Source organism: Leptinotarsa decemlineata, unplaced genomic scaffold (genome assembly GCF_025532065.1).
Source record: "Leptinotarsa decemlineata unplaced genomic scaffold, Ldec_3_MD MMD2_tig00000035_RagTag_RagTag, whole genome shotgun sequence".
Lineage (NCBI taxonomy): Eukaryota > Metazoa > Arthropoda > Insecta > Coleoptera > Chrysomelidae > Leptinotarsa > Leptinotarsa decemlineata.
This window is the reverse complement of record NW_027412540.1, coordinates 15,902,692-15,930,087: the sequence shown is the minus strand read 5'-3', so window position 1 is coordinate 15,930,087 and position 27,396 is coordinate 15,902,692. Positions and strand designations below refer to the sequence as shown.

Here is a 27,396-nt window from a genome sequence, read left to right as displayed (position 1 = left end):
ATAACAGGAAATTAGCTTCCTCCCAGAAAGCTTGAAAATTATTTCAGTATTATGTAACCCACGTTCCTTGTATAGAATATAAACAGATGAATGTTCAGCCTACTTACTACATACCCAGCATCAGGTAATATAGATTTAAAAATGTTCTAAAATTGCTAAAAAAAATTAATAATATCCGACTTATCTTCATTCAATAGTATATTGGAACTTCTCCAAAAACCATTCGGTCAGTTTCAATATTAAATCCAGCTATCAATTCTTGCAATTCAATAAATTGATGTACCAATGCAGCCATTACTACGTGGTAGATCTTCATGAAAAATGAGAAATGAAACTTTCTATGATTTTTTACCGCACTTTTATTTGGAACTAATGTTACTGCAGTTTCGTTGTATAAGGACATTTTCAAATAAAAGAGGTAAAAAACATAGAAAGTTTTATTTCTCATTTTTCATAATACAATTTACTTATGATACAGTAGTTTTCAAGGATTTCACTGTTATTGAAGTAATCCTACGCAGTTTTGTACTATTCGTATTATCCGGCCTTTCTCAATATTAAAACAAACGCAGTAAATCACATGGAGTAAGGAGTAAAAACTGCCTCACTATTTAAATTCCAACGTAAGCAAAACATAATACTTTTACAGCATTGTACGATAAGAAATCGACACAATCGCAAAACTTGTTAGCACTAAAATGCGATGTAATATAATTTTACAATGATTCTCAATTGAAAGTGCGAAATTAGCAAGTTCCTCAATTCTCAACTCTAGCAGTATCATACTATGAAGTAGAAATTTTTGTGTTTTGACTCTTTTATAAACTGGATGCAGGAAAAAAATATATTATTTTGTATTATAATGTATTATTTTGTGAGTTGCCTCGCTTTCTCGCTTTTAATCATAAAAGTTACTTCACATTGTCTATCTATAAATATTATAAAGCCTCCGTCTCGTTTGTAGATCTGTCTGAACGCCATAATCTCAAAAACTACCGAAATAATTTTCATACCGTTTTCACAAATCAAATCAAATTTATTTCAATTTTTCAGTACAAATATGTGAAATTTAGTCATTAACATATTATGTCAAAACCACTACAAATGGGTGAAATACATCTAGCCATCAGAATGCCTGTTTGTGCTGTTTCACTCCACTCATAGTTGGAATATCATTTAACAGTACATGCTTACATAATTCAAACAAAAATTATTTATTTTTTATTGTCAGTTTAGAACAAAAGAAACATAAAAGTGACAGTAAATTAAAATTTGATTGAAATTACAATGGGGGGGGAAGGTCGGAAGAAAGTAGACTGTAAGTTTTACCTCAGTATATGTCAAGTATTTTTGAATTTTCTAATATATACTTTTTGATAGCAGATTTGAATTTTTCAATTTTTGATATTGTTTTGAGCTCCATAGGAAGCTGGTTATATAATTTTGGCCCGAAAAAAAAGACGAATCTTTGCGTATGGAATTTTCGGTAATGGGGGGTTCTAACATTTTGATTATCAGTAAATCTAGTTTTTTTTAAAGTTGTCGTTGTATATTTTTTTGAATTTGATGTACTGTGCGTTTCGAAGGAAAGGTTTAATTAATTAATTTTTTTGGGCAAATTAGTTGAAATATGATATCCATGCGAAGTCGAGACGATGATGCTACACGGCTTCACAGGGTGCAAGGTGCATTATAGTGTTATTCTTCTGAATAAAGTCTACAGAAAAGTCCACGATTGTTTATTGACCTGGAGATAATCGAAAATAAATTATATTCCCTTGGTTTTCGTAGAAATTTCTTGTCATGGCTGATGTCATACATGCGCTTCAGAAAAATATCAGTTGAAATCGAAGAGCATAAATCTGAATATTATGAGATGAACCTGGGAGTTCCTCAGGGATCGATCTTGGAGCCGCTTATTTTTTTGTTATTCATAAAAGATCTACCTGACTATATCAGTTCAGATTCAGTAGTTCTCTATGCAGATGATACTACAATGGCCATTGATTCAGATAGTCCTGAAGACTTACAAAAGAAACTAAATAATTTGGCAGAAGAGTTCATAAATTGGTGTGAAAGAAATTTTTTGATAGTGAATGCAGAGAAAACAGTCTGTATGCATTTCCTAGGTGGAGATCTGTGACTGGTTTCAAGTGGTTGTCAAAAATAGTACCATCCATCTTTCTGAAGTTATGAAATTCCTTGGAACTTATATAGATAGTGGAATGAGTTGGGAAAATAATATTGATGCCATAAGCAAAAAACTAAACACAGGTTACTATGCTATATTGCAATTAAAGCATATGTTCAATACCAATCAACTCATCAATGTATATTATGCTCTAATCTACTGCAACATATCCTGTAACATCAACATCTGGGGATGCTCCAGATGAATCGTGTCGAACATATTTTCAAAAATATAACATTCTAACAGTTCCATGTTTTCAAATGTATAATATTTATGCAACATGTTGAGATGTATCAAACATTTTCTCATTGCCATGGTATACCCAACTAGAAATAGAGACCTCATCAGAATTTCTGCACACAGCTCATCATTCTATGAAAAAGCCCCTCGTATACAGGTATAAAGTTTCTTAATCATCTTCCCGCAAACCTAAGAGAGTAATGGAATAAAAACTTCAAATCAAAATTGAAAGTATATTTGCAAAACGAATGTAACTATAGTATCAAAGAATTTCTTGATGCAAAATGAAAATCTGTTTGCTCATATGTGTGAATATAAATGTAATAAATGTTTTCATGTATATGTGTACAAATCTATTAAATAGTGGTATTTTAATATTGTTGATTGTAAATTTGTCTGCCATCACACGGTTTTTTATTTGTGACGTAACCTATTTCATGCTTTATGTGATCTGTAAGGATTGAATAAAGATTATTATTATTAATATCTTCCTATATCTTCTAAAGATAGTTTACTATAGGAATATTTGACAATAATTAACTTCAATCTTTGTGTATCCGTTGATTTTATTTTTCAGGATTGAATTGTCATTTGGTATATCTCTAAAACCACATGAAAACTCAGTTCATTACCTCCGACAGAAAAAACTACTACGATATCCCTCAGAAAATGTATATTTCTATCATCATTATATGCATGGTGTTATAGTTATTTCGTGTTGTTAGATTAATAGAATGGTTTTGAAAAGCCTCGCAAAACTGCATTTTTTATATGAATATTATGTATTTTTGAAAAAATAATTCTGCTACCCGAGAATTGAAAAAAAAAACACAAAAATCAGAGCTTTTCTGAATATTGCCTGTGTTAGGCAACCATAAAACCTATAGCATATCATTCACATACTCAATGTATAAACAATTTTGATATATTTCATGTAAAAATATTCAAAAAAAAATCATTCAAAATGCGTGGCATCCCAATTTAAAAGAACCATTGAATTGTGTGAACATACCCTATTTTCTACGCGCTATCGCATTCCAAGTAAATTCATTCAAGAACTACAATTTATAGAAAAATCTACTCTTCAAACACCAAAATTACTGTTATCCTTAGTTAACATTTCTGACTTTTTTGTCTATAACCATCATGCTCCGTTTTGAGGAATATGTTTTTATAATGACTAAATCACCACCGTTAATCAAAATCACATCAGATCAATGTAAATAACACGTGAATAAAAGTATGTATCTATTACAAAGGTGAATTAAAAGTGCCTTTCAAACGATTCATCACCACTAAAACAGTAATATAATTTGTCGAAACTACTTTTCGGGTTTGTTGAACGTAGTTAGCAGATTTTCATGCCTGACGTTTCATTTACACCTGCGGTAGACATTATCAAAAGCAATGAAGCAACGGACAAAGTGTGACCTCACAGCATATATTACGGATACTACAGATCACATAATGCTCAGTGAGAACAACTACGGCACTTGATTGTCTCATCGCCGCAGTATTAGACGAAGCGTCATAGTTCCGTGGTGGCCGTGGTAGTAGACGGACGTGCTGATAACGTCCGCCCACAAAGAAGGTACCCGGATGCCATGTGCTATCGTGGGACTCCGTTTTTGTGTTGTGCCAGTCCATTATGTTAATTAAGGAAATTGGTGTCATTAAAAAAAAAGTTATGAATAAAGGGCCCTCTTTATTCACGCCGGTAGCCAGGCCGGGGTGGTTCGGATAACCACGTAAAGGGGGCTGTTTATGTGAAAAAAAAACCAAAAGGTCTCCCATAAAAACCAATTTTTTTTATTATTCAAAGAATTGTTTTTATAATGAAAAAAAAGTTGGAAAAAAATGGGTGGCAGCATTGCTTCGTGCAAGACCGCTGCGACCCCCGACGAAGCTCCTGATAACCAACAGGAGGAGCATTGGTCAAATGCGCCTGACGATAGGAAGCAACGACAATCCAAAATAGAGAGAGAGAGAGCGAGACGAGGCGTCAGTCATAAAACCTGCAGACTGTATGACAAACTCGGAGAAAATATTAGCTGACCGAGAGAGTTTAAACTTTTTAATCGATATTATACTAATTTATTCAAACGTACTGTATCTCTCTTATTCGTGGGAACTGAACCAAGCAGTGAACATTTTGAATTCAATCCCCTCAATTAATTTCTATAGACCAAAGGTATGGATTGTTTTTATCGAAAAACATGTATATTTGAAGTTGTTACAATTGAAATTATACTAACTGTATACAATTAAATTTGCGGTTCTTGATATTTTCCAAGTTTTCCACAAAATACCGCGCATGACAGAAACTCCGAATCGTGATCGACCGAACGAAACACCCTTCAAAGAGGAAAAGTTAGCGTCCAGTTCTCTTCTCAACATCCGTAGGCGTTTGAATATCACCTCTTAGGTAAAGACATTGAATGTTAGTTATGAATGTGCATAGATTTTTGAGATTTTTAGGCTTTATTCAATTATATTAATGGGTATAAAGTTCATCATAGACCACATATAAGTTCTGCATCACAAAAAATTATATAGAAAGGAAGGTAGATAGAATATTTGATGTTGTTAAAATTGGATATAGGTGGACTTTACGAATTCATTAATGGATTATTATTGGACAAGCTCAATACAAGCATATGATACCAGAACCTAAAACATTCAAGCAGCTGATTTTTTGAGATAGGCAAAAACAAATATCAGTACTTTCATTCCAACCACTTGAGGTCAGCATTTGGTATAATGCATGCAAACTTATCATAAAGGATTTGCCGGAGTTTTGCACATATCCGTCCCTTCAAAATACTAAGCTTCAATGGACGATTATAATTATTTCCACATCTCAACCTATGAGGACCTCTTGGTATCTTTTCTACACATAAAAACCATTCATTCGAACTGAAATCATGTATGATATGAAAAGTATTTATTTTCCATAGTAGGCTCTGATTCTAGCATACATGAAAAAATCATATTGTTCATAGTGTTTCATTCTTCAATACATTTTTCTGTGTATAATTTTTAGAATAGAATATTTTCTGAAAATCTTGGATGAATTGTTCTCTATCAAAAACATAAATATGTGTGATTGAGGACTTGTTTATTTTGTGGTAATTCATGATCGCTTTAAATATATGACCGGTTTAGGGTTCAACCCCATTATCAAGTTAAAAAGTTTTTCACTTGATAATAATAAATAAAATCAAATAGTGGTAATTAGATAAAAGTGTTTTTATTCATGTCATTCAAAAAAATTTAAATATTCTATTCCCCAATTTGGTTTTTGAATACAAATTTAGGCAATAGTATTGTTTTTTGTTTAGATTTTTTCAAAAAAAAAATTCATGAAAAGTTTTCATAAAAATTTTTGAAATTGTACTTTGAAGTTCAAGTTTAACCGCATTGAATATGTTCATATCTATAATTTTACAAATGTCGTTAAGCAAATGACTCAAGGTATAATAATTTGATCGTAGGACCAACTGGTTAAAGGATTTTATCGTCAAGTATTAGGGATATATTTACTTGTAATGCACTGTTAGGAACTTTTAGTGTAATAATGAATATAACTGGAGTTTTCTCCCAACACCAAACCGTTATTTCAACACCTCGACACGTGTTTTGCACACCAAGTGATCATCTTCAAGAGTAAGATTAATCTTCCTCTTGAAGATGATAACGGATTGGTGTTAGAATAAAACTCCAGTAATAATCAGGTATATATTTTTCTAAAAAACAAATTTTAAAGTTATGAAAGGGCACGCATATTAATCGATTGATCGAAAATATATGAGTTCACAGAATTCACATTGAAAATCTTGATTTTGGAATTTATGCGAAAAATGGCAAAGCATTGATGTTGACAGGACTTGTCATGAGCGCTGATTTCTATTCGTTTCAGTCGATTTAACAGGGCATTTAATGGATGCTAAACTCTGTAAAAGTTTCGCATATTAATAGTAATAAATTATTGAAAGTACTCTATTCTAGAATATTCTTTCAAATGTTTCAGTGATTGAAAAATTATTTTTTCAAAGAATACAATAATCAGGAAATGACAACTGAAAAGCTATTCAGATATGAGAATTACTCATTTCATCAATTGTGGTCTCTACGTTCCCAAATTGCAGCACTTCTGAGAGACCAGTGGCGGATTTAAAAGGAGGGCCCCCGAAAAAAAAAATTGTAGACAAAAAGAAACACATTTTTCTGTGTCGTTATCAACACAACAATTCATCTGCTTTTAGGGTCCCACCAATAAAAGATGGACACCCATCCGAAACGAAATTATATCCACGCCATTGGAAGAGACGGTATACAAGGTGTTTGGCTGCGGCTTGGTTGATAGATTCTCTTTAATTAATTTAAAAATATTTCAATATTTCAAAATTGTCATTTCCAGGTTAATCAATATAAGTAGAATTTTTCTGTCAAAATTTTGAGACAATCATCTCGTAACCAATAAAGCACATTAGAAACGTGAAAAAATCAACATATTGTATTTATGTTACAGCTTTTTTCAGGATGACTTCTCACATTCGGCCGCTGATAATATTCGGTCCATCCGGTTCAGGAAAAGGCACCTTGGTGGCCAAAATGCTAGAAGATTTCCCCGATAAATTCGGATTTTCCATAAGCCACACTACCAGAAAACCTCGGCCTGGAGAAAAACACGGTGTTCATTATTATTTCACCGACGAGGACACTATAAGAGAGGGCATCGAGAAAGGGGATTTTCTTGAAAGTGCTGTATACGGTGGAAACATATACGGAACCAGCAAGGCAGCAGTTGAAGATATAGCCAAGCAAGGTAAAAAATATTTACATTACAAAAAACTTCAATAAAGTAATATTTATAATTACTACTCTTATTATGTGAAAGATATTTTCCGGTTTTTTTGGTCTACAGGCTTGTATGCCTGACGTTTCGTCTACTACTGCGGTAGATATTATCAATGGCGATGTGGTAACGGTCGCAGTGCCCGAATTGGTGCTACTGATGCCGATGTTAGGAACGTATACGAACGTATAACTACTTGAACTCCCTCACTCTCCAGCTATATTTTTGTTTCTCTTGCAGGGAAAGTCTGCGTACTAGAAATAGATGTGCAGGGAGTGAAACAAGTGAGAAACACCGACTTGAACCCGTGGAGTGTTTTCATCAAGCCGACGTCCCTGGACGAACTAAGAGAACGATTGATAAAAAGAAAAACTGAGAGCGAGGAAAGTTTGCAGAAACGGCTCAGTAAAGCAGCAGAAGAAATAGAGTATGGAACCACCCCAGGAAATTTTGACAAGATTATTATTAACGATGATTTTGAGACTGCATATCAGGAGTTGAAGCAGTTCGTTGTTGATAATGTTTTAAAAGATGATTAAATATGAAATTGTCAGTAGAAAAATGTGCTGTTTTTTTTGTGACGACTCTATTAGATATTCTAGTATTTTGTGGTGGTAACTGTAGGTGAAATAAAAAAATACGTTCCTGATGAAAACCTACAACAGTCAATTCAAAATCTTGTAAAAACTTGGGGATGAGGATTTGAATATCATAAACGAGTAAAAAATAAAAAATCACTTATTTAATGAAAATTAAATAAAGATAATAACTTATTTTTCACAAAGTGCTCAAAATGAGTAATAAAAAATCTGATAATTTTTATAGATTGATGAACAACAAAGATTATATTACTCAGTATGTCAGCCACAATTGAACTCAACTGATAGACAAACTTTCAGGTCCTAGGAAAATTATATAAATTTGTTCATGTTGAATTATTCACAGTAAAGTCAATGAATAACCGTCAAGATTTCCCATTCAGAATCCATCAGATTTGTTGAGTTCGCCGCTCAATACTGCCTTGGTCCCCAATGAAATATTACTAAAATTAACATCAATATCATATTTAGTGGGGTTGGGTACGCCACTGTCGCTAAACTTGTTATTTAATGAATGAGCATCGTAAAAAATCAATACCTAACAGATAAATCATGTGTTGTGGCTTTCAATGAATTAATTTGATCGATGTAAGGAGTGTTTTGGTAGTAATAAAAAAATCGTAAAGGAAAAAATTTAATATAAATTAGAAGACCTATTGTATAAGAATCATACTTCAATCATGTGGTTTCACACCAGCACTGTTCATAGGTGTGGAATGCTATGAAAATACATCGCTTTCGAAATAAAGGGATTCAAAAACTCTGGTATAATGTAAAAAATTGTAGGTGACACAATATTATATGATAATAACCTGAAACTATTTTCGTACGAAACTCCTTCGTTGTAAAACTACTAATTATTAGTAGTATTAGTCGATCATCACATGTTAAAAGTACCGCTTTCAGATGATTTAACAATATGCTTAGCATGGACTGGTTATTAGTCATATTAGGAAACGCTAGTTGAAGTTCCAGAAATTCAGTTCCAGCAAAATATTTACAAACACAAGACGAGATATACTGAACGGAATCATTCAATCCAGAGCGGTCAGGGGTATTGATTCTGCTATTGTTTTGCTCACGAAGAGTATTTACTCAACAAGAACCCCAAGAATTCGGAACGATCCATTTGTTGTCCTGGTGGACTTCAAAGACTCCAGGAAATCGGTTGGAGGGAAAGATGATACATTCTTACGAAACTGCAGCTGCATTAACAGGTATTTGAGTTTGCTGAATAAGTAGGAAACATTTTTGTTCTCGTTCATCATTAAAACCTCGTTCTTGAAATTCTTCGTCATGAAAAACACTTGTAAAATACTATTCATGTAGCAATTGTTTATTAAATTGTCTAATCCATATTAAATAAACAATATGGAATAACTCATTTTTATAGCAATCTAGCAAGCTCAGCTTGTATTGTGTCCTTCAGGCTGCTAAGTTTTATCAAGAAAAATATAATAAAGATATTAGTGTAAATCTGTCTAATACGGTAATATAGTTTGGTTTTGAAAAGATAAGTTGAATAGAGACACATAGTAATTGAAACACACAAACATATATCTTGAAACACAACTGTTTCAAGATATAGATACGATATTTTTCAATGAAGAATGCCGTAATTTCATCAAGACCAGGAGAAGTCTTATTTTTTAGTTCTGATATTGTCTATATGATTTCATTTTCTGTTACCGGCTGAAGAATATAATTGTTACGTTTGAAAAGTTATTGAAAAGTTTTTCATGAAATTTAATTTATAAATTTATGTAGTATATGATTCGAGAGCTTTTATCAAAAAGCTTTCTTCACATGAAAATGATTGCTTGTACAGAAATCCAGTTAAATGAACCAATAAGCTAGCTCAGCACGAAACTGATAATTTCCTTAGTTTAATAGTTATTTTTTTTTAAATGCTCAAAAAAATTTATTTTTTTATAATCAATTGATTAATTAATCATCATCTTCATCTTCATCACGAACGAGTATCTGTGATCATCTGTGATGGCGTTATGGCAACAGAATTTAGAGTGGGGACGGAGTGAGAGTGATATAGATAGAGAAAAAGTGAAAGAGGAATAGAAACTCGGAGAGGGAAATATAGGTATCACACAGCTGCACGCATTACTTGACCTTTATCGACGAATTTTTGTTATTTCGGCTTGCGGAAATTGTCAGATTATGTATTTTTCATTATCCTTGAATTATTTCCTTCAAAATGAAAAAAAAATTAGCTACGCTTGAGAATTTCGAAATGACGTTATTTTTTTACAACTTTGCTGCCCTCCCCTTTCTTTACGTCACTCTCAAATTGTCGTATTACTGGAATATACACTTTTTAGCATGTAATTAACTCACCCTACCTTAATCTGACGCGCTCGAGAATTTTTACTAATCTGATCCTTTATTCTTCACGGGCGGCCTTATACAGTGTCACCGATAAAGTCCGCATCAAATGAGAAACTTTTTTATTTATCGTTTTATGTGAAATTTGATTTTGGTAGTAGATTTTGCTTAAGAAATGATGTCAAATGGCGTCTACAAAATAGGTCACGTGATTTCCTTAACCTGTCAAAATTGACATTTAAAAAAAGAAACATCGAAAAATGACATTATTCTTCAAAATATCCAAAAATATCAAAGGATAAAAACATTTTCTTTTGTAATTTTATACCCACACACCAAGTTTCAAACCCATAATAAGTATTTTATATTTTCACTATTTTTCCGCACTCCTGCTTTTTCTACTTATCAAAATTTAAGCACACCTGTGCTAAATCATTTATTTTAACTAAACTCGTCACCGAATTTCTTTTTTTGTAATATAATAATATTTTAAGAGCCTCTTTGATGTTAAAAACAAATTTTGAAAAATGAAAGTTGTCAAACTTGATGCAAAGTTCATCTAGTTTCAACGGGGCTTTCAAAACTATACAGTACTTGAGTTTTTTAATGAGCAAATGGCCTCACAATATGAATTAGAACAAAACGGAACATTAGAAAACATCATTTCGTGATTCTTGAAGCCCATTCAATAAAAGAAAAAAACTCATGGTATTTACATTTACCTACTCCGCTAACAACACTAATTTAAAAAAACTGGGTAGGCTGTGAAAAAATATGAAACTACATAATGTGTTTTAGAAAACGTCACTGTCACTGAATAAATTAATGCCCGTTAGTTCAATGTAATGTATGAAAATTAAAATAATATGTTATCTTTACAAGAAAAAATTGAAATTGTGCTAATTTGTGGTGAAAACACACTGCATCGACAAGTGGCTGATATTTTTAACGCAAGACATCCTGGTAGACATGTACAGCAATCCACTGTAAGTAGGATTTAAAAAAAATAAACTGGCTGGTTCAGTGGAAAATACTTTTAAAAAACGTCATAATCCATCACGCAATAATGATGATGTTCAGTTGGCTGTCTGCCTGGATGTTATCGAACAGGGAAAATCAAGTATTACCAATATTGTAGATAGAACTGGCGTTAAAAGAGAAAGCGTAAGAGCAATTTTACATAAAAATAAATTCAAACCCTACAAACCCAAATTTATAAATACCTTAGAGGAAAGAGATTTCGATGTTCGACTAGATTTCTCTTTCTGGTACCAAGGAGAAGTAGAATTAAACAGAAAATTTCCTTACAAAATCCTATGGACCGACAAAGCTACCTTCACATCGAACGGCGTAGTCAGTTCCCAGAATTGTAGGTGGTGGGCTCAGGAAAATCCTCATTTTGTGATAGAATGTAGGGACTAATATTCATTTAAAACAAATGTGTGGTGCGGTGTTTTGAATAATCAGGTAATGGGACCATTCTTTTTTAGACACAATTTAACTTCTCAGGATTATTTGCAATTTCTAAATACTGAGATCAGTGATATAGTGGACAATATGCCGGTTGAAATAAGACACAGTCTGTGGTATCAATGTGACGGGGCTCCTATTCATAGTTCAAGACAAGTCAAAGAGAAACTATTAGAAATGTTTAGGGGCAAAGTTATTGGGCGAAATATGGAGCAAATATGGCCGCCTAGGTCGCCAGATTTAACCCCACTAGATTTTTTCTTGTGGGGTTACTTAAAACAAATCGTTTATAAACAAAGACCTTTTCGTGACGTGAATCACCTAGAAACTGTTATTAGAAACTCTATTTTAAACATAAACCCTGTGAGTATCGGCAACTCAATAAAAGATGTATCAAGAAGGACAATTATCTACATAGAACGCGATGGAAGACATACAGAAATGTAGTGTATTTAATGTCGTGAGTCTTTTTTTCGTGTTTTTTTGCTATTAGGTATAGGTACATGTTTATTTTCAGTTCCTTTTAATTAAGATTAAATTCCACTGTAATTTTTGTTTAAAAAACAATAAACACTCTAAGATATTGTTTCCTAATGTTCCGTTTTGTTCTAATTCATACTGTGAGGCCATTTGCTCATTAAAAAACTCAAGTACTGTATAGTTTTGAAAGCCCCGTTGAAACTAGATGAACTCTTAAAATATTATTATATTACAAAAAAAGAAATTCGGTGACGAGTTTAGTTAAAATAAATGATTTAATACAGGTGTGCTTAAATTTTGATAAGTAGAAAAAGCAGGAATGCGGAAAAATAGTGAAAATATAAAATACTTATTATGGGTTTGAAACTTGGTGTGTGGGTATAAAATTACAAAAGAAAATGTTTTTATCCTTTGATATTTTTGGATATTTTGAAGAATAATGTCATTTTTCGATGTTTCTTTTTTTAAATGTCAATTTTGACAGGTTAAGGAAATCACGTGACCTATTTTGTAGACGCCATTTGACATCATTTCTTAAGCAAAATCTACTGCCAAAATTAAATTTCACATAAAACGATAAATAAAAAAGTTTCCCATTTGATGCGGACTTTATCGGTGACACTGTATATGGGGATCATATTTGGTGGATGTAATTAACCGGGTACAAGGTATCCCCCTGTATATTAATCTGCCGCGCTTTAGTAAATCCCGAAATACCCACTTGGGCTCCCCCTATTATTGAAAAAAATGGGAATATAAAAATAATATAGTTTATATCATCGCGGGTTGTCTTGGGGTAAATATTATTAAGCAGATCCTGATGGGTTTTATCGAACACTGTGATAAAATTATCTCGTATACTCAGTGCCCTTCATTTATTATTAATGAAAATCTTTACAATTTACATTACATGTTAGAAACGTATCATTAACTAGCTGGTTGGTGACACATACTGTAGATTTCATCACATATTTCGACAAAAAAATTATCTGCTCTCAAGTTTTAATGTGTTTGGTTTTAAACTTGAAAGAGGGGGAACATTTTCAAAAAACTATAAATTTAAACATTTAAAAAAAGAATATCTCGAAATGTATATAATACATGTGCGATTCTTTCAGACATCTGTTGAAGGGGTGAGCTCAATCAAGTTTTTGAAACTATAATCTACCAAAGAAATACTTTTCCGTAAACGTGGATTATTATTTGTTCGTCAAAACATGAAACTATCATTGTTATGACAATGCGAATACTTTTACGTGGGAATTCTTATGACGTCAGTTAGTTGTTTAAAGGTTCGTAATCTATAATTGGTTGGGCACAACTGATAACTATGAACTATAATCCTCATATATGTTTCATTTTCACCGATTCTTTAGTTCTCTGTCAATAAAACGATTACGAAAACGAAAGATCCAACATGAAAAATTGTTATGACCTGTAATAATATATATTAAAATCTATTTTTTGCCTAAATTAACAGTACAATTATTGAAAGTCACATACTCGCAGTGGATCAGCTTGGTGTAAAATACACCTTACGTTCTCCTGATTATTTCCTATGACGTAAAAAAATGAGAAAGTTCAAAGCTAGACAGACTTTTGTGGAATTCAAATTATTATAAATGTGTACTTCTGAAATTTTAAAAATTTTACTTCTTTTTCAAGCACAATTCCTCAACTACCGTCTTGGGATTTTCATTAAAACCCCGAGTCATTCACTTATAAGAATTTCAAATGATATGAGTAGGTATGCACACATTTTAACCATTTGAACATGATTTTTTACTTGAGAAAGCGGAAAAACGGCCTTCAGTGTACAGAAAAACTATAAAAAACGTTAATACTTCTTAAAAAAATTACATGTTTTTTCACATCATCGAATTTTTCATTTCCAAACCAACGATCTAACATGTATTTCTGAAGATAAATGGCGAAAGAACAACAATTGTAACATTTTCCAAATACAGCGCAATTCTTTAATGTCCCCCCCTTTTATTTTTTGAAGGGGTCAATTTAAAAAATTTAAATTTGGGATAATGAAATTAATGCATGAATACTTTATTTTGAAGTGAAATTGACAGATGCAACTTTCAAGATGGCGACTGGGCGTCATCTTGAAGCTCCTGACGAATACTTCATAACCTTAGAATATGAAGTCAATATCTTCACCTACCTACTACAAAATGGCGGAACAAAGGTACAAAGGTACTACGTCAACAATCTCTGAAATGGTCAATGCTCGTCCATTGGAAGAAAAAATTGAAGCGATTTTTATTTACGGTGCGACGCGTAACTTTCATGAGACCGAAAGGATTTTCAATGAACGTTGTCCGATCGTCCTATCTGTAGGAAATATTTGAGGGAACTTGTATCCAAATTCACAACTACCGGTAGTGTACATAACAAAAAGCCAACAGGTCATCCGTCCATTCCGGAAGAGCAGCAAGTGCAAATAATTGGTGACATGGTAGTAAATCCTGAACAGTCAACTTATTCCGTCGCGAATGTGTGTGAGGTGTCTCCTTCTACTGTGTGGAGACTTTTGAAGAGGAATAAGTATCATCCATACAAAATTAAAATGGTACACCAATCAACTGAAGATGAACCTAATCGAAGAACAGAATTCTGCGAAATCATGACGGAAACCTTTGCAATGCATCCTACCTATCTCCACAATATTTTTTTTAGTGACAAATGTACATTTTTTTAAACGGCAATGTTCACAACAAAATTGCCGTTATTGGAGTGACACCAACCCTCAGGTTTTCCGGGAAACACATATCCAATATCCAGAAAAAATTAACGTTCAGGTAGGAATATTGGCAAACCATATTGTAGGACCTCTATTTGTTGATCAAAATTTAACAGGGAAACTGTATTTGAATATGCTGGAAACTACTGTTGACCTTCTTATCACTGAAATCGTCGAAGCGAATTCGATATAGATATTGTATTCCAACAAGATGGAGCACCACCACATTACTCCAGACAAGTAAGTAACTATTTGGATACTACTTTTCCCGGTCGTTGGATTGGCCGTCGGAGTCCTACAGAATGGCCAGCCCGCTCGCCGGATTTGACACCTTTGGACTTTTTTTATGCCGCTATTCGAAGCAAAAAGTGTACGAAACTGAACCTGCTACAATATTGGATATACAGCAGAGAATAATATGTCGACACTATTTGTCGACACTCATTTCCATCAATTAAAAAAAGTGAATCTGAATGTAGGGATCAATTAGTAGGTTATGGTCTACAATCAATTACTTTTCTTAACGAAAGTTGAGTGAGGCATCGAAAGTTTGTTTCAGAAAAACAAACTCATCCTAAAAATTCATGTCTCAAAATTAACGGAAGACATGAAAAGTTTAATATGAAGATGAATAGAAAATGATACAATACAAATACAAAAGTTGAATTTATTATGTTCACTATAGTTGTTCTCGCCTGAATTGATTTTGGCTTTCGCGAATCAAGAATGGCTGCCAAATCCAGGAACATTGTCAATTATGTTTTAATAATATGAAGAAAATATCTAAACAAGAATGATAGTTGAATACCTGAAAATTAACATATGCGTTTAGTTTTACAAAGAAGTCTAGTCTTCTTCTCGTTTCTTACTATTTAAAACAAAATTATGTGAACAGTTAGAGTTTATTGTGAAATCATACGAATAATTCAATTTTGAAGAAGTCATTTTTTGTGGGGGAAATCAGATTTATTTTATGAACCTTTCTAGGAATCTTCACCTTCTACAATATGAAAAAAAAAATAATTGTAACGAAGAACTTTATACAGGTATATATATCGAAAGAAAAAAAACTGTAGTTGAGTTTTTCAGTTCGAGAACGGTGTTCTCCGAAACGTTGAGATAAATATCTAGGAAATAGGAAAATTGTAAAATACGATGAATTCCTCATCGTACAGAAAAATTTAGTTTTCCTTTCTGTAACGGCTACAGAACTAGACACTTTTATGAAGCACATCAACAGCGTAAAACCTTCCATCACTTTTACAATGGATAAGGAAGTGGTCACAAGCTGAGATCATCCATAAGGAGGAACACCAGTTCAAGAGGAAGTTCAAAGAAGCTGCATATATGTTATTCAACGACCCTAAGCTAGCATACGCAACATATGAAAGCCTTTAATCAAGCGGAAAGCGAGTGTGGATACTAACAATCGAAACGTCGTGAAGTAACTTAGATTGATATTTTTCTCTTTTCTAATTGTTCAGTTTTTAATTTTTGTATTTTTTTATTTTCATTTTTATTGCTTGATATGAGTAACTGTTATTTTAGTTATTCATTTTAATTTCAATTGTTTTATCATAGATTTCAAATCATATTTGCATCATTAGACGATGGAAGTCCGAACTAGTAAAATTGACCAGGAAACATCGTCAACCACATTCAAACAAATCTTTATCATACTGTCATCCGTGGAACTAATCACGCCTTTAAATATACGGTCTTCATATGTTTAGAAAAAGAAACTTGCAACAATGAGGAAATAAACAACTGTAATATCCGACGAAAATATAAGATACACAAAAATGACTCAGAAACCACACAATAAGCTGATTTTTAAATGCTCCAGTAAATAATTATACTTAACAGAGCCGTTTTTGAATATAAAAAGTAAGATTTTTAAAAAAAGCTCGGACAGATTTCTAATTAAAGGGGGACACCTTTCAGACTAATCAGATTTTTTGTAGTACGCACCCCCTCGGAGAGGTGCGTCCGACGACCCTTATTTAGATAGGAAAAGTAGGTCGAGTGGCACCTTGTTTTAAAGGTCTTTCGAATACCTTTACAACTCTGTTAAAAGAAATTTTTTGTAACAATTAGTTTTCGAGATAATTTGAAGTTAAAATTGCCATGTTAATAATACATTAGACAGACCACTCGGTAACTTTTAATTTTCGAGCAGTTCTTCTTATCAGTTTTTTGTTAAATAAAATCCCTTTTTTAAAATCAATACCCATTCCTCTTCTTCCAGTTTTCATTAGTACATCGTTCGATTGTTTTGTTTAAACGGGTCGTGTATTGTTATTTGTTTAAAAATGCCTTACACTACTGCTGAAAGGGTTTCAGTTATTGCTTTATGCTAATAGACCAAAATGCTGATAGAACATCAATTTTATTTAACGAGCAAAACCCTGGTAAACACCTAAGCAGAAATCACGTTCTGGATTTGGTCACAAAATTCAGGGAGACAGGTTCGGTTTCAAATAAGAAAAGAAATGTTCAGAGAAGGGTAGTGAATGACGATAATGCAATTGGAGTGATTGGTCAAGTCATCGCCAATCCTAGGTTAAGTACCAGAGGTTTATCAGCAATAGCCGGAATAAGCCATATGAGCGCATGGAGAATCCTTAAAAACCACAAATTCCATCCTTACAAAATTAAACTTGTTCATGAACTCAATGAGAATGATTTTGACCGAAGACAGGAGTTTTGTGAGAGCATGAGTAAGAGATTAATGCAATATCCCGAGCTACTTTATAACATCTGTTTTTCGGACGAAAGCTCATTTTATTTCATTGGTTGCGTGAACCGTCACAATTGCCGTTATTGGTCGGATGAATACCCAAGACAATATGCAGAAATACATACCCAACATCCCCAAAAGTTGAATGGCTGGGCCGGAATATTGCGGGCAATCATATTATAGGTCCATTTTTCATTGATGGAAATTTAACCGGTGATTCTTATTTAAAACTTCTTGAAGAGGCAATACAACGTCGTATAGTTGAAATAATTGAACAGGATCCAAGATGTCAAGATGAATGTATCCATTTTCAACAAGACGGTGCACCACACTTAGTGATTAGTGAGTCCTAATCATGAAACCACCAATCTGATTTACAAAACTATTACTTTTACTTCAATAGTAATGTATGAATCAGCTGATTAGTCTTTAGAAAATGTATTTTTGATAGTAATCAATACACGAGTATACAATTTGAAATGTATAACAAAAAATTCTGAAAACGTTTCATTTAAATGGGAGAAACGAAGATTGGAAGTGTTAAAAACCGTGTCTCCGGCGGGAAAAATCTCATCGTTCGAAAATACCCAAAGACCCATAAAGTGCATAGTGGGTCGTGAAACAAAAGGCTCACGCAGTTCAATTGTGGTCGAGGTTAGGAAAGTTCATTATTGCTGATTAGTGTACTCTTTCATCGTGGTACGTACACCAAGAACGAGCTAACGTATTGTTCCTATGTTACAATCACGTACTGGCCATATTGTTAATAATATCGTAGTCGATAAAATTCCTGATGGTTTAATTGATTTCTCGACTGAACGGTCGTTAAATCTACTCAACGAAGTGCAGGTGGGTGTATTTAAAAAAGATTTTGAAAGAAACATAGGAAATATTCGCGTTCTCATACTCTCAACGCGGTCACATGGGTGTTTACTTTCTGATATTACTTAACGACGAAACGAAAAAATGGTGAATAACACTTTCACACAGAAACATAAATATGTTTCAAGACGGCACCTGAGCCACTGATACAACAAAGAAGGTACTTACATTATCTAATTCGAAAATGCAGTAATACTCCATGAAACTCAAAATTACTATCCAGGAGTATGCAGAGAGGCAATAAACATTAACAAAATCTGGCTACCTGTCCTTAAAAGTACACAAATGAGGTCACGTAATATAATTAGGAGAAACCAATAATAATAAATTAAAACGATAGTCAAATATCAGCATCATAGTTACGGAAAAATGTAACAACTCGGGCACTGCCACGTCGCCTATGATAATGTATACCGCAGTAGTAAACAAAACGTCAGGCATAAAAACCTGCAGACCACGGCCAAATAACCCGGAAAATAGCTTTCACATCGTTATATCCGGCCGTGGAAGTTTACATTCTTTGATTAACTGATACAATGTATTATAATAGTTTCACTATAAGGGTTTTACAAAAACCACGACACGTGTTTCACTATGCAACAGCTTCCTGAAGCGAGATTCATAAATAACTGGTGGAAAAGGAAGGTTTTGGCTTTCTACTTCTTCATCTTTATACAAAAAAAATAATGTGGGAATCTTCCAATGAAAATACGCAATTGATTTTAAAAAATTAGCTCTGTACAAAGATGTGTAGATAATGTAAAAAAGTTACTTTAAGACACAAACCTGAAGGAAAAGCCCTCCCGAAACAGCTACTTTCATATAAACATTGAATTACACGAAAAAAAAAATACTTTCGAAACAAATACTTTTATGTGGACACAAAATTATACAAAAATCACTCTATTCAGTTTTTTATTCCAAACATTCGTTGTGGAGTTGAATCAGATATCATTAACAGGATTGATACACAATATAGTAAAAAAACGGCGTAGGCGAAGCTCTCTGGCTTACAGAGAAAGGTTTGTCTGGCCATCAGTGGTGACATTAGTACCACACCGTCAGCGGCCATAGGGATCCTTATAAATCTACCTCCTCTCCACATTTTTCTGGAAAGAGAGGCTAGATGGACTGCATACAGACTTGTGCACATTGCTAATTGCACAAATCAATTCAATGCAGAGTGCAACAGACTGTTGGTTGACACTGGAAGTCACAGCATTCTGGAAATGACCTTTGACTTTATGCCTTCAACTGTCAACTACGAACTTCCTTATAAAGTACTGTTACCAAGTAGAGAGGACTGGATCCTCCGGAAGAAGGAAATATTAAGAGCAGATAGTTGTTGGTTCACAGATGGATCAAACACACCTTCCGGTTCTGGTGCAGGTGTTTTCAGTCGCAGACCTAGGGCAGAGATATCTACCTGTCTAGGAACCTATCAGACTGTATTTCATACGGAAATTTACGCTATTGAATTGTGTGCGGAGAGATTGGAAGAATCCAACGTCATACACAAGTCATTAGAAATATTTTCGGACAGTCAAGCGGCGTTGGAAGCTCTTGGCTCCTACCGAGTAACGTGTAAATTGGTAGCAAATTGCCAAAAACGACTCTCCTAAAATCTGTTTGAAATATGTTTTTCCGTTAATCATCTCCTCGATAGGAAGACTTAACATATTGTCTCTGGTCTGGACTCCTGGCCATACTGGCCTGGAAGGGAATGAGGCTGCTGATTTCCTTGCAAAGGAGGGTGCTGCAAGCAGCTTCATTGGACCAGAACCTGTCATTGGCATCGTTTCAGGCTTTGCCAAACAAACATTGAACACCTGGATGGCAAGAATCTGGACTTCTGATAGAATCTTCCAGAATTGGCTTACTCCAAGGCGTTTATACAACCTTCGAAGCTTGATACCAAACAGTTGTTGGACTACAGTCGGGATGAACTACGATGCCTAACAGGCCTTCTTGCAGGTCACTGTCATTTGAATCATCCTATGCAGAGACTCGGACTGTAGGAAGACAGTGTGTGTCGCCTCTGTTTGGAAAATGATGAAACAGCAGAGCACATACTTTCTGCTTGCCTCGCTGGAGATCTAATCAGGTTTTCGAAGTTCGGCAGAGCCGTACTCTTACCAACTGACCTGAAAGACCACTCACCATACAAATTAATCAGCTTCGTTAAGAAGCTGGGTTTATTTGGTCGAGTGTGAATAGGCGTGCGCCACAATAAACCCTTGCGGGTTGCGGTGGAGGGTCGAATAGATACACTCATTTTGGACCTAACCCTAACCAATACACAATATAGAAAATGAAAGAGGTGAAATTTCACTAACACAGAACACCGTCATCCTCACTGGTGGACATCTGATGTTTCGGCATAGGACACTTGCATTATCGAGCGAGCATTCTTCATAGTTTGTGTATTTCTTCGCATAATCTACGCAGAGTTGATTTTTTGAAATTGATTGCTTTCTTTCTTTCTTCGGAAAATTACCCCAATTTTTTTGTATCTAGATGGATAAGTAGAAAGCCACAAAACCTCTTATTCCCAAAAATGAATTTCTCCTAAAAATATACTCATTTCAATATAATTAATATATATTTGCAACCATCTAATAAAAATATATTACTTGGGTTTAATCCCAACACCAAACCGTTATTTTTAACACCTCGACACGTGTTTCAATCACAAAGTGATCATCGTGTTTCAATCATTAGGTGATCACGTGTTTAAATCACTTGGTGATTGAAACACGTTTTGAAGTGTTAAAAATAAAGGTTTGGTGTTGGGATTAAACTCCAGTAATATTCGTTACTACACCAAAGGTTGCAAATAGTGCATCACAAACCATCTTATACTCTACAGTGTTAGCAATCATATACGGTCCAATCAGATAATTAATAATTCAACTTCCAGAATGACCCGATACAATTGATAATTTAACGAGTTCTAATAAAAACAGGTAAATAAAATTAATTACACTACACAGTGATTTATTTTATGTATGATTTTCTGGTAGTAACAGATTCAACATAGGCGAATTGTTCTAATCAACTTGATCCTTCTTATGATGCTGAAAATGTTTCAATCAATTAATTGCCACACTTGAGTTGAGTTTCAAACTTTCATTCTGGAAATAATGAGTTTTTAATTCATGATTGAACCCATGTAAGGAGATGAGTGGCATAAATCGAATTAACTTTTCCATTCCGGAAACTATTTCTATGTTCTTTCAGACGTGTTTCAAATGTCCTTCCAGTTTGATCTATATGAAAGGACAGATCCGATCCACATGACAATTCATGATCATCTGATCTATCTGACATCAAACTATTGTCTTTGTTATTTTTATATGCATGCTCAAGGTATAATTAGTTTATAGGCCGTATTTACAGTATTATTTTGTTAGAACTCAAGAATCTTCATGCTAGATTGATTTTATCCTCGGATAAATTTCCTTTAGGATTGACTATAGTTTTTTGGACAATAAAGAATCTAGTAGATTGTTATAATAACCATTGGAATACAACATTCAGTTCTTTATAAAAACACAAAGAAGATCAAAGAACATTTACAAGTATGTGGATCGTGCTGATGAAAGTTCCAACTTTATGCTGATATGGATGTGTGGAAGAACTATAAATAGTATCCGTGTAACCTGGATTACGAAAAATTGAAATTCGTGTTTATTAATAATTTTTGTTTTTGTCAAGTCCTGAGACTTCATCTAATAATTTTTCTATCTCCATAGTGAATGTGATGGAAAGATGGTAAGAATTTATGAAATTGAGACATCTATTTGGATCCTATAAATCATACTAAAATGTAATCGACATATCTACTACACCTATACAATAAATTTTGCACAAACGGGTTACTTTGTATTTTCGTTCCATTATAAGGAATTTACAGAAATAATGAAAAGTTCAATTGAATTGGCCAGCAAGTCAGATATTAGCATAGGATCGATAACAGGTAATAATAATTAGGTAATACTGGCATATAAAAACACAAAAATTTAGTCATAGTGATCTCCTGAGGACTTGTTAGCGAAACGCGCGTCAAGAGACCGTAATGTTTGTTCTGGAGTTCAATTCAACAGCTAGTTCTTGGCCCTTCACCATTTCTTTCATATGTAACTGACTTCCCACAATATTTAGATGATGTTCATGTTCATGTTCTTAAAATTGCTGGAATGAGCTGAAATTCTACGAAGATTTCAACTTCAGACTTTTCGAATGATGTATCACACATGGTACAAGATGCCATTTACAAAAGCAGAATGTCCCCTAAAAACATTTATTTGCAGATCGTCGAGATTTTTGATAATTCTACTTCCAGGATAGTTCCGTTATGATTTTCAGAGTAAAAAGTACTTTGAAACTGCAATATTGAAAATAACTGAAAACTAGAGAATCCAAAGTCAAACATGCTAAATGACAAAACTTCAGTAGCAAACTCATTGAAAATATATCTCCAATGCATTCACGTGATTACCCTGTACGATTTTCACGTTTCACATGTTGATTCATAAGTAAGTACATGGTGTCTGTTCAAATTTCGTTCGAACAAATAACAAATGAGGCTAGGTATTTCCGCTCGATGTCTGACGTGACAAAGTCACATTTTTATTGCGACCACAGAATTGAAGCATTCTTTTCACGATTACTTGGGTATTACTTTTTACATTATCGATTGTCTGCAAAGTGTTCATATCTTCGTCAACGTTGGGTCAGACTAGCAAGAAACCAAAACGACACAGAACCATTTCTGTGTTGCAATCTCTCGATAAATTTAGGTGTGCATTGCTACTTGTTTGTCGCAAGTAAAAACAAACATGAGTCAACTTGTTAGTATAATAAACAGTCTGTACTGATGAAACTTTTTGTTTATGAACGATTCTTCCTGTACGTTTCATATTTCCTTTTCATATTTACCGCTCTAAGCCGAAACTAGCACCAAATACCATTGTGAGTCATACATGAAACTCTTTATGGAAAATTAATCTCGCAATAAAGTAATTATTGCGAAGTTTTCTATTTCGGAACATCGTATGATGTTGAATACAAAATTCAAAAGTTTTAAATTTTTCTATCCGAATAAAAAAGTGTGTCCTCGGTTCTACAAAATGCCTTCCTTTTGAATAACAGAAATCATGAAATCTATTGAAAGAAACTAAAAAGTAAAACATATTCACAGTACATAAATTAATATCGGATACCTGGAACTTGCATTAGAAATTTATGGGAGTTCCCAATATTGGGCATTACCTCCTGTAAAGGGCCATATTGATCTATATGAAATGCATAATGTATACAGCGTGACTCACGGTCGATGGTAGGTTAGACGTTTCTGGAAAACGCAAAGCATGATTTTTCTGAAAATTTCACCTCTCACATTTCCTCACCTGTTCTATCGCCACTTCTATCAAAAAGTCCTAGCAATTATATTTTTTTAAATGGAACACCCCGTATATTAATACATTTTTGGAATCGCTCTAGTATTTTAATACTTTTTTGTTAACAATGTCCTATACCTATCTCCATCTGTTTTCGAGATAAAAAATAAATTGTGCTAAATATGATCCAAAACATAGCCTTAATTGAAATTAAGTACATCAGTACTTTCAATTCATGAAAAGTTGATATTTTGATGATACTTTGGACAAACTCAAAATATTCAAATAACACCAAGAAATCGACTCCATATCATACAGGGCGTGCTAAAATTACTATTATTTCCATTGTGCATAAAAGTAGTCGAAAGTTCATTTTTTGAAATGAAACCCCCTGTATATTACTCGATAAATTGAAAGATGGTGAAAAATGCTTCAAGATGATATACATGTCCCTATACCTGAATCGTCAAGTTTTCTTAATAAAGCCGTTTTTGTGGAAAAATAGTTATTCACGTTTTACCTACAATTGTTGAAAGTGGCATTTTATTTTGTAAGTGGGGATTATTGCAAAACGAGCGTCAGCAAGTGGAGCAAACTCACGAGCAAAATAAAATCACTTTTAACAAATGTATCATGCAAATTTTTTTGTATAACGTTACTGCTGATAATAAAAAAAATTATAGGGTCCATGGGATTTGAACACACGATCTTTGGATTATAAGGCATATGTTACAACTACATACGCCAACTCACGTTATTTTAAGGAGGATTATTGGTTAGTCATGAAGGACTTTCTACAGTTGGACTGAATACTACTTCGTCATCGTTAGTAACTTCACAGGGATTTAATATTACCAATAGCACGAACTGCATTTGTGAACTTTTCTAAATGATTTTTTGGTAGGTGTTCTGATTGAAGTGTTTCTATCGAAGAGATTTTCAATAACAGTTGTACAAAAAATAATTTTTAAAGAATTTTATTTCTAGGTAGCCGTGGAAATGTCATGCTTATGACAGTTTGGTGATTTTTATAAGTAATTGATGAATGGTTATTGACGGTGTTTCAAAAAATCGCCAAAAATAAATGCAGATATTGATTATTCAAACGAAGTTCTTATGAAATTATTTATTATACACGGACAGTGTGATCAAATCATTGCCAGAACTTGTAGAAAATTCAACCAAATGTATCCTGAATTAACACCAATGACCGAGAGGAAGTTTGTAAGATTACAAAATAATTTCCTTAACTATGGTTCCATGTTGAAAGCGCCTTCAACATTACCAAAACCTGTTACTTCATTCAAATGAGGACAATACTGTTAAAGTTTTGGCATATTTTTATGCATATCCAGAAGCTTCCATTCGCAGTGCAGAAAAATATTTAGGTATATCACATGCTTCAGTACAACGAATTTTGAAAAATCACGGAATGCATCCGTATAAATTTACCAAAGTTCAAGCTCTAAAAGCAGAAGAATTCGAACGTAGAATGCATTTTTGTGAATCCCTTTTGATTCATACACAGGAAGATCGGGAATTTTTGTCAAAAATAATTTGGAGCGACAAATCAAAATTTACGAGGGATGGTATTTTCAATAGAACTAGAACTACTTTTTACCTAGAAATTACTGATTTTTGGTACAGTTGTTCCCTGGAAACTTTGAGCCATAGTCGATAACTCTTTGTAAATTACTTATAAAAGTAACCGAACTGCTATAAGCTTGATAATTCCACTTCTACCTAAATCCAAATTCTAAAAAAAAAATAATGTTTCTAGAAGAAGCTACTTTATTGACGATTTAGGTATAGGGACATGATATATCATCTTGAAGCATTTTTCAACATCTTTCAATTTACCGAGTAATATACAGGGTTTCATTTGAAAAAATTTACTTTTGACTACTTTTATGCACAATGGAAATAATAGTTATTTTAGCACGCCCTGTATGATATGGAGTCGATTTCTTGGTGTTATTTGAATATTTCGAGTTTGTCCAAACTATCATCAAAATATCAACTTTGCATGAATTGAGAGTACTGATGTACTTAATTTCAATTAAGGTTATGTTTTAGACCATATTTAGCACAATTTATTTTTTATCTCGAAGTATTACAATACCAGAGCGATTCCAAAAATGTATTAATATACGGGGTGTTCCATTTAAAAAATAAAGTTGCTAGGACTTTTTGATGGAAGTGGCAACGCCGCAATGCTGAAAATATTTTAGATCGATAGAACAGGTAAGGAAATGTGAGAGGTGAAATTTTCAGAAAAATCATGCTTTGCGTTTTCCAGAAACGTCTAACCTACCATCGACCGTGAGTGACGCTGGATATTGGATATGGATATTGGATATAGATTAATGCTGAATTGCTGAAAAACTTTCTGTAAATAAGCCATTATTTCTCTAAGATAATTTTTTGTTATCGTGGGTTACCCCTAAAGGAGACCCTAGACGGTCAATCGATTGAATCAAACTTGATTGAGCGTGTAGGAACCTGTTTGATGCTTGATGCGAGGTTTGATGGTAATTGATAGAGAGTTTGAATGACTCAAGCGGTTAAAGGAGGGGGTTGACCGTCTAGGGCAATTTTCGACAAGAATTGCGTCAGTCACGGAAAGTGAGCTTCCCGAAAACTCTGAGCGGGAATTCATTAATCTGTTGATTGAATTATATCGCGATTGTCCGGAATTAGGAAAAGTGGAGAGCAAGGACTATTACAACAGAAACAAGACCACCGTCGTTTCTTTTTCTGTTGTTTTTTCCGCTTGAGGGAAAAGGGAGGGAGAGGAAGGACAAATCCGTGTTCGAAACCATTGCTCACCGAAATGAACCACCAGCGAAGGAACAACAAGAGAGCCCTGGTCACATTTCTGGTGAGAAGAAGGTTTTGATCAAAAGATTGAAGGGCTGATTGCAGTTGATTGAAGCGCGCGTCAATCAATTGACTCAATCGTTTGATCAAGCAGATTGATCGTTCAGGACCACCTTCATAGATAGACATATACCATCGCGGACTTTTTTGTAGACCCTTTTATAGTGTACAATACGTACAGTATTTTGATCTATCTCGTAGAGTTCAGCCAGCGTTTGCAATGTAATCGCAAAACAATTGTTTATTATACATATATTATACATATTATATAGTGAAGACGTAAAAGTCCCTTCCCTCAACTTTTCAACGGAACAAGCTATCGAGGTTGGGTAAAATTCAGATAAAAAGGTACTAGTTTTACTACGTTTTGAAATTAAAATGATTGTGGTCACGTGGCCTAGTGTCAATAGGGCACCATCAACTTTTTTTATGTAAAGGAGGGTCACGTGGCTCCTGTTTTTGAAGGTCTTCCGATTCTCTATCCAACACCGATGTGTTTGTGAATATCGGCCAAGCCGTTTCAAACTGATCAGGCCATGTCCCACAATCATTTTCATACCAA

The 27,396-nt window shown here is 33.7% G+C and overlaps 2 protein-coding genes across 7 annotated transcripts in view; one reads left to right on the top strand and one right to left on the bottom strand.

Annotated features, from left to right (window-relative positions):
* Gmap (Golgi microtubule-associated protein) overlaps nt 1-27,396 on the bottom strand; it is a 110,475-nt gene that overhangs the window by 42,544 nt on the left and 40,535 nt on the right.
* LOC111508441 (guanylate kinase) lies at nt 66-7,867 on the top strand. Of its 6 annotated transcripts, none has more exons than XM_074171956.1 (3): nt 66-124; nt 6,963-7,259; nt 7,530-7,867. In XM_074171956.1, exons 1-3 carry the CDS (start codon nt 91-93, stop codon nt 7,826-7,828), a joined length of 630 nt encoding a protein of 209 aa, XP_074028057.1. In that variant the 5' UTR covers nt 66-90; the 3' UTR covers nt 7,829-7,867. The 6 variants fall into 6 exon arrangements, with proteins under 6 accessions (XP_074028057.1, XP_023019703.2, XP_023019706.2 ...); XM_023163935.2 differs by having other exon boundaries at nt 69-124; nt 6,973-7,259; XM_023163938.2 differs by lacking the exon at nt 66-124 and adding an exon at nt 4,724-4,856 and having other exon boundaries at nt 6,973-7,259; nt 7,530-7,866.

Excerpts from the sequence above, each read along its gene's own strand:
- LOC111508441 (XM_074171956.1), top strand. The coding sequence starts at position 91 with ATGTTCAGCCTACTTACTACATACCCAGCATCAG. Across the intron at positions 125-6,962 it reads TACTACATACCCAGCATCAG|CTTTTTTCAGGATGACTTCT; the intron begins GTAATATAGATT and ends TTTATGTTACAG. Across the intron at positions 7,260-7,529 it reads TGAAGATATAGCCAAGCAAG|GGAAAGTCTGCGTACTAGAA; the intron begins GTAAAAAATATT and ends TTTCTCTTGCAG.